Source organism: Myripristis murdjan, chromosome 14, assembly GCF_902150065.1.
Source record: "Myripristis murdjan chromosome 14, fMyrMur1.1, whole genome shotgun sequence".
NCBI lineage: Eukaryota > Metazoa > Chordata > Actinopteri > Holocentriformes > Holocentridae > Myripristis > Myripristis murdjan.
In genome coordinates, this window is record NC_043993.1 from 23,633,919 (window position 1) to 23,642,473 (window position 8,555).

Here is an 8,555-nt window from a genome sequence, read left to right on the forward strand (position 1 = left end):
AAATTACACAGAAGAACACAAAATAAATGCATTCATTACATTGAGGTTTTATGATTTGCACAACCGCAGCAGCTGAATCGTGCCTTTCATTTTGGTGTCATGCATATCACTGAGAGCCACTGAGGTGTACAGTACAGCATGTCCACATGTCGAGGACCTGCTCAGCAGATGCCGTGTTAATGACAAACTAGACAGTCTCCAGATGAAAGGCACACATTCGTCATGACATCACAGTTAAGAAGATGAACAAAAATCTGCCAGAGAAGTCGGAAGCACCTCTGTGTTGGCGTTTTGAAAGGAGGTTTTGTAGGGTTTTGTTAGCTCTGGCCAAACTGTTGAGGTGAAAGAAGGCATTCTTTCTGAGCTCAGTGGTACTGCCCAGGAGAAGCACACTCTCTGCTTACTAATATTGCCAGACTCTCTCTCTCTCTCTCTCTCACTCTCTCTCTCTCTCTCTCACACACACACACACACACACAAACACACACACACACACACACACACATACACACACACACACACTAACACACTGAGCTGCTGGTTGGTGCTCTTATTTACAGGACACGCAAAAGCAAGGAAGTGGTAGCCACAGTAAATGCATTGCAGTGATGGCTCTCTATTTTCTCATTGATGTTTTTGTTTCAGTCTGCAAAACGTGCACATCTGTGTCTCAAAAGGAAGAGCATCTAAGAATAGAATGACAAGACCTTTGCTCAACTTTGTTCAACCGACTTTAATAATACAACAAAAACATACAGCCAAACGTCAACTATTAGCTTCTAGACAATGAAAATGTCCAGTGTTGTTTGACAGATGTTGCAGCAATGTCTCAAATTCGAATGCAAACATAACACAAAGCATTTGTTCAGATGCCAACTCCTGTACACAACTGCTTAACTTAGAACACAGACTGAAACTCAAATACAAGCATAATGCAAAATATCTCTTCTAGGGTTGGACCGATTAACTGGTATATTTACATCTATATTTATTTGGCCAATATCTGACTTTTTTAATGTCACATACTGGCATATTTGTGTCTCTCTTTATATTAAAGCTCTTGAACTCCAGCTCTTTATTTTTTAATATTGTTTGACAGTATCTCTCTCTTCCCATTTTTACAATATTCTCCTTGTTGATTTTGTTTATTCATTTACATATTATAAAAAAGAGATTTACTCTAGTAATAGTTTTCTTCAGTTAAAAAAAATATAAGAAACAGTAGTAGTCTTTATAAGCCCCTAAAATGAAAGTCAAACCTTATCTCTTCAGATGCCAACTCCTGTGCACAGCTGTTTAACATCAAGGAAACTGATGTTACTGCTTAACCGCTTAATTAACTGCTAAAAAAAAGTATAATTTATTTGAAAGGGCTGTGAAGCTGCAAGGAGGCAGATGCTCTGGAAAGTTCCTGACTTCACACCAAGTCTACACTGCAGCCTTTGGTTCCTCTGAGCCCTCAGAAGACGTAGGTTTGGTGGCTGGAGAATCACCCGCATCCTTCTTAGTCTCACTCACTGAATTCTGTTCAGCAGTGTTGCCCTCTTCCTTCCCACTCTTAGATGCCTCCTCCCCTGGTTTCCCAGCCTCTTTTTCTTTCTCTCCATCTTCCTTGGCTGCACTGGTGGTTATGTCCTCCTCTGCTTGAGTGAACTGGCTCAGCAGGATGGTGCTCTCTCTGACGTCTGTCTCAGACTTCCCTCCGTTCCTCTGCGCAGTGCCCATCCAGTATTCGTGGTTGCTAATCAGATCGGCGCTGTTGTTGACCTGTCTCCTCAAGTGGCACACCTTGCATGCCAGCGTCACAGTAGAAACCAGCAAAAGAGTGCAGAGGATAATCAGACTCCCAGTCACCGTGAGGATTATGAAACCCGATTTCCTATCAAACAGCCATACCACTGGGGAGCTGGTGGTGGACTGTGGTGGTGTGTGGACTGAGGCTGCAGCAGTATGAGACACAGTTGTGTGTGAGTCAGTGGTGGACGAGGTGCTGCCTTCAGATAGTTGGGTGGGAATACGTGTGGACAAAACTGTATTTGTGGTGCTCACTGATGACAGCTCTGTTGTAGCAATTGCAGTAGGATCTCCATCAGTGCTGGACCCTGAGTCTGTAGTGCTGCTCATCCCGTCAGCTCCATATAGTGGTGCAGCCATGATTTTAATACAACACAGCAGGAGGAGGGTGATGGAGCCTTTCATGTTGTTATCTGAGAAGATATTGGAGAGGCAGTTTAGTTGAGTTTAGTTAAGTTTTTTAAAAATACTTTCTTTACTGGCTTTTCAAGATACGTAATTATATACAAACATACACAAAACAGGTAAAAAACAGTAAATAAAGTAAAATAAAAATGCATTGAAAAAAATGTTCCCCTATATCAAGTAATCACCAGTGTCCATCTTTACGTCACAGTACAGTCAACATACTGCGAGTCATGCTAGACTTTCATCCTGTTCTTAACAGAGGAGCTGAATTATCTCCAAACTCACTCCGCTGACCCAGCGTACTTTCTAAGTGCGTTTGGTCAAGGTAAATGATGAAAGGACCCCATACTTTTTAAAATAGCTCTTGTTTTCCCTTAATAGAATAAGTACTTTTTCTCAGGATATACATGCAACCATTCTTTTAGCCGTTTACCAATACTTATTCTAGGTACATTTTTGTATGACAGTGCTACCATCCGTCTGTAACAATCAAGTTTAGTTTAGTTTAGTATATCTATCTCTCTCTCTCTCTCTCTATATATATATACATATAGAGATATAGATGGATAGATAGATAGATATAGATATAGATATGCACATACACACACACACACACACACACACACACACACACACACACAAAACTAAAAAAACTGACTTTTTGGTAGCACCAGAAAAGGATTTCATTAAAAAACTATTCTTTGAGAGCAACTGCCCGCTCAATATACAGAAAATCATTATGTTAGAAAAAACAAACTTCGATAATGGGCAGGCTTACAGTCAAGCATGTCAGATCAGAGTACATTTGACTGCTGAGTCTATGAATAGCACATTTTCAGTAAAGAGCTTCTGCTTTGTGCTCTATGTAAAGCTGTGTGGTTTGTCTCTTTTTTTAGTCATGAAACACACACACACACACACACACACACACACACACACACACACCATGAGATCATTTCTGTCATGGGAAAATCCACCTTTAAAAATAATTCACATTATTCCCACATGTTTGAATGTTATCCATGCATGCAATCTGTGAGACATTCAGTCCGAATACTAGCACCAAGGCAGTGAAACTCTCTTAATGATAACAAAAATCAAAAGCCAAATTAAGCAGCTCTGCTGATGGTAAGCAGCCCGAATTTGTGGATGCCATCATGGCACTCAGAATGCCCAGTGTTAATTTTCAGCTTAGCATGATCTTAACCACAGGCTTATTAACTCCGATGCAAAGTTGATACTAATTTAAAAGTCAACTGTTTGGCTATTAAGGGTTTTCATTGGACAAGTTGATGTGAATTTAGATATCTATAATAACTCAGTTGTGAAACTCTACTGATACAAGGTTGATACTTTGTGACCCAGATGGATATTAAAAAGGATGAGGTTTGGAAATCTGAAGATAATTGTCATTCGAGGATACGGTTTAAGAATCTGTGCATACAGATTTATGAGCTGAGAGTACAGATTTGCACATGGATGTCCATAGACTCTTATGGGGGGTGAAGGATCATACATTTGGCCTGTTCTCGAACTGAGAGAAAACTGTGAGGCTGGTGGATGCTCATTTGGAGCTTAGATAACCACTAGACTTAAATATACACCATCTTGTCACTGCTTTGCCCTCTAATTAATAGTCAGTTTTTACATGCAATTATGTTCTGTATGAGTATCTGTATGAAATCTTATCTCTGTTCTGTTTCCAAAATAAAAGTCTGTACCAAGAGAAGAAGATCCGTCACTTACGTTTCTGCTGATCTTTGTATGGATCCGAGAGAACTGAGCTGTTCAAAAGCTTTTCAGAGAGTGACGATGTGTGCAATGTGTCAGAAGAGAAATGAAAGAAATGCGTGACACAGCTGCGAGATGTGATCAACTCACCGGCCCTCTGTAGAGTTGTCGTGTTTCCTCTTCCTTGTCTCACTTCTGCCTTTGGCCTTTACTAAGAGAAGGAAGTGGTTTGCTGTGCCCCATTTGGGACTGCAGCTGATGATGTAGAAATCCGTGTTGTAGTGGGCTGTAGAAAGCAGTGGGCATTTGAAGTGTCACTGGAAAATCACTTTCAGCAGGAAGAGTCTGTCTAACACCTGAACTATTTTAGCATCTGTTCATCAGTTATTTTTGCCTTTAGTTCAGTCAGTTTTGCATCAACGCTGTTTGCTGTGTGCTTGAGCTCTGCATATCAGAAGATTGTAGGTATCAATATCCAACACCAACATCTGTGAGGGGGGAGTGCACTTAAACTAATTTAATGCTCAACAAATACAAGCAGCAAGATCAGCAGAGGTTGCCTGCAGCTACTTTAGCCTAAGGGGGCACTTGAAAGGGTCCCAAAATAATCTAATCCAATCTAGCCCCCATGAAGATTTACATCAAAATGATGAAGTGAAACACCTCAATATGTCCTGTACAGCTGCAGAAGACATTACTCTTGGTCCACCTTGTGCTTTGAAATGTACATTATTTTTTGCGACATGGCTCCCTCTTTATGGGCTTATGGAAGCTGAGATACCGGGAGATATAAGAGTGGAAGAGCCAATCTCATATCAGCATCAATTACATAAGGTTGATTTGAATTAGGACTGGTTAGACTCACGAACAAACAAACAAAAAACAAACAAGTAAAACAAATGAACAAACAAACAAAAAACAAGATTAGAATATACATGATTCTCATCATTGGCTCTCACTGAAAAATTATGTCCTCATGTAAATCTGATCTCTTCTAGTGGGGTGTCACTACAGGCCAGGTGCTGTCAGTGTGAACTTGTGTGACACCATTACCTTCTCATAGAAGCCTTTGTGTATGACAGTGTTTATTTCCTTGGGTGAAAGCCCCCAAGATGGCATTGTTGGGAATTAAATTGTCATCTCTTACCATACTGACACAGTAGCCTTATACTGTTATGTTACATATTGGCCAATAACTCACAAACTGAAAGTGTTTCTTGTAAGCTTAAAAAGAAAGAAGACCATTTCAAAGGAATTAGTAGAGGAGGGACAATAGTTCTTTGCTCAGCCTCATTACAAGAAAACCGTGCCAGCTACCTCCTAAGACACTTCACCTGTGTTTCAACTGACTTGAGGGAACAACATGATCAGAGGACCTTTGTAAGAAACTGGAATATTGCAGTGTATGGCCCTTGGGTGCTCAACTTCCTATGCATTTGTAAACAAAGCAATGATGCTGGACAACAATAGAGACAAACCCACAGTGTTACATATCACCATTTCGAGCAACGGTGTTACAGTGTTGTAGTTACTGATCAAAAATTTACTTGCTACTTTTATCACCCTTCAAAATGTCAGATGTAAGATTTAAGATCCCTATATCTCTTCATTTAGTTATTGGCAGGTTTCATCATCCTTTTCTCAGGTTGTATGGCCGCACATGAAACTAGCTAAGGTAAAAACGAAAGAAAAGTTAACTTTCTCTCCTCTCTGTTCCTTATTCTCTGTTCTCAGTAATATGGTTCTTACAGTCAAAAGGCTGACAGGATGCAACAAGGCTATTTGGTTATCTTGACTGTCCATGCAGAAACAAAGTAAGTGAGTTTTCCTTTTCATAAAACAGGAAGTAAATGGGTTGAAAGTTCGGGGGTGAAAAAGAAAAGTAAACTACGAATAATGAAAAATAAGTTCCTAAGTAGCCTACATTTCGTTTTCACGGGAGATGTCATGGGGGTGGGGGGGTGTCTGCAAACTAACAATCCATGCAGGCCCGGTTCCAGACAGCTTCGGTTTTCTGCGTTTTTACACTGCAAGCTTAATAAATTGATGTAATAATTTAATAGGCTGCCAAGAAGGTGTAAACACTGTGCACAGAAACTCGGCACTAAGGCAGCGCAGCCATTACACATGACTGGATCTACTGGGGTCTCCTGCACAGCTCAGAAACACTGAGCTCTGCAGAAAAGTGTGATAAACAGGCTGATCCCAAGACAGCTGCTGTGCAGGATCTGATCTGTATGTTGCGTTTTGAGGCTGTGCCCTGAGGATCTTGCACATCCAGCCGAAAGGCTGATCACCACTGAAACTGAAACGAATCCGTTCAGTTTCTGTGGTGATCACCTGGTGCGCACTTTTGTGATGGCAGAGTTTGGATTAGGCCCATCAACCTCTTTGCTGCTGCTGATGCCTTCACAGGATTGGATGGAACCAATGTTTTCTTTTTGTGTTGTTGCAAATTTCCCAATGAATAGAAAAATAAAATGCATGGGACGTAACGATTTTTATCGGATGATGGGTTAAAAAGACGCATAGGAAAAATAAGGAGTTGGTGACACTGTCACTCCCACTAGCCACGTTGGCAGGTGGCATTTTCCTATAAAAAACAAAAACAAACAAACAGTGGCGTTTACAAAAAGGCGCGTGAACTCCTTTCAGTGTGGTACTACATGATACCTCCACTCCCATGAGCAATGCCAGCTCTCTGTCGGCTCTTCCCATTTGCGAAAGTAGATAGGCTACAGCAGCCTCAACAAAACAAACTGGGAAACAGTGCAACCTGTACTGATAGGCGCACACCCTGATTAGTATTTGGGGAGAATGAAGAATATACTCTGAATGTCTGCTGTTCACATTTTAACAAGCAACATACCGGTAACGTCGGAGCGCAGCAGGACGTGACGGGAAAACGGTCTCCTCACGGCGGCTGCACTGACGCAGCAGCGGCCGGAAGGGGCAGCTTTTCTCCCGCAGGCAAAACGGCCGAGAACCGCCCGCTGGTTCAGAGAGAAACACTGTAAAAAGCGTCGGTGGCATATATAATCTGATTACGAGTAGGGGGTAAAATAGGTTAAATAGCCCGATGCTTCATGACTGTTTTGATGTGAGTCGGCTTTTTATTGACTTTTTTTTTTTTTTTTTTTTTTTTTTTTAACAGTAGGCCTATTCAGCTGGATCTCGACTATAGTTAATTAAATAAACAAATAAATAAATAATAGGTCTAAAATAAAATACTATGGATCAGTGGTTTGAAATGGGAAAACATAAATAAAATTCACTGTGTTTTGAGAGAGCAGCGCATCCAGAACAAAGGCAAACAGTGGAGAAAAATAAAATAAAACTAGCCTATAAAAACTTTAAGACAAATGAAGGCCAAGATGAGATGAACAAGAGTGGGCATTTCAGTTAAAAGTGGAAGTTAGGTTGTGGATGACTATAGGATATGATCCAACTTAAAAAATAAATAAATAAATAAATGATAATGAAGCCTACTGCAATGATTGTTGGACTTATGGCACAGGCAAGGCACAGGCATGTCATGACACAACCAATCTATCACACACACACACACACACACACACACACACACACACACACACACACACACACACACAGATTACTAAGGCTGGTTAGATAGGCCTATAATGCTTTCTTGTTCAGATAAATTTTTTTACTTCCAATCAAATGCGTGCTGTTACAGTCTCCATTTCCCTCTTATTAGTTTTTGTTGGGTGGGGGATTTTGGCTGGTGAAAATGCTGTGTGGTGACTGGTGAACCAAAAAGTTGATGTCACGCCCAATCTGCTGTCACTTTTCATCAACATATCCAGGGTGCCGAGTGAAAATTTCAAGCTGTGGTTTTGATGTAGGTTTCAGTATTGCATTTGGTAATATGGGAAAATATTGGGCAACATACATTTCAGAGGAAGCAAGAAGTGTGAATATGACCTCACCTCCCCTCCCACACACACACCTACCCCTGAGCAATGAAAAGTCCCATTTGTCTGTGATGGCAGTCCCATTCTAGGTAGCCTTATAAACTCTCTCTCTCTCTCTCTCTGTGTGTGTGTGTGTAGATGCTTGTGTGCCCCCTCTTTTGTCCACTCCACACATTTGCCTTTAAGTAATTGTCTTGCTGGATGTGATGTCGGACAGCTTCATTAAAGCCAGTCCCACTGGAGACCTTTGCTTCATTAAGGCTCAAATGAAGGCTGGATGCAGCTGAAACAGTGAGCTCAGCAAATGTCACACTGGTCCACACACACAGACACACACACGCACACGTGCACGCGCAAACAAACGTGCGTCTCAGCCTGGGAAAACAGCCCTTTCCATATTTTTAAAGAGGGATTTTAGGTTTCCAGTTTTCAGTCTCTCTGTGTCCCCATACAGAGCAGCTCAACTGGCAAACTGCATCTCTCTACTTCTGATTTGTAATCACTGAGGGCAGGTAGACACAGTTTACCAGTGTACTGCACCAGGAAATAGTCTCAACACACCTCTTTAACCCTAAGAGGTGTGGATTATGCTGAGTATCTGTGTCACATGAAAATTTAGACAGTCTGACCTCACAAAAGAATACCTGTCCAGTGGTATTGTATTGTGGTGTTTACAATTACTATAAC

General features: G+C 41.1%; 1 protein-coding gene across 1 annotated transcript; it reads right to left on the reverse strand.

Moving 5' to 3' along the window:
* Positions 1-733: 733 nt before the first annotated feature.
* On the reverse strand, positions 734-4,015 carry LOC115371718 (serine-rich adhesin for platelets). The gene is made up of 2 exons (XM_030069195.1): positions 3,949-4,015; positions 734-2,207 (listed from the first exon to the last, which is right to left on the reverse strand). Exon 2 carries the CDS (start codon positions 2,197-2,199, stop codon positions 1,429-1,431), a length of 771 nt encoding a protein of 256 aa, XP_029925055.1. The 5' UTR covers positions 2,200-2,207; positions 3,949-4,015; the 3' UTR covers positions 734-1,428.
* Positions 4,016-8,555: the final 4,540 nt, after the last annotated feature.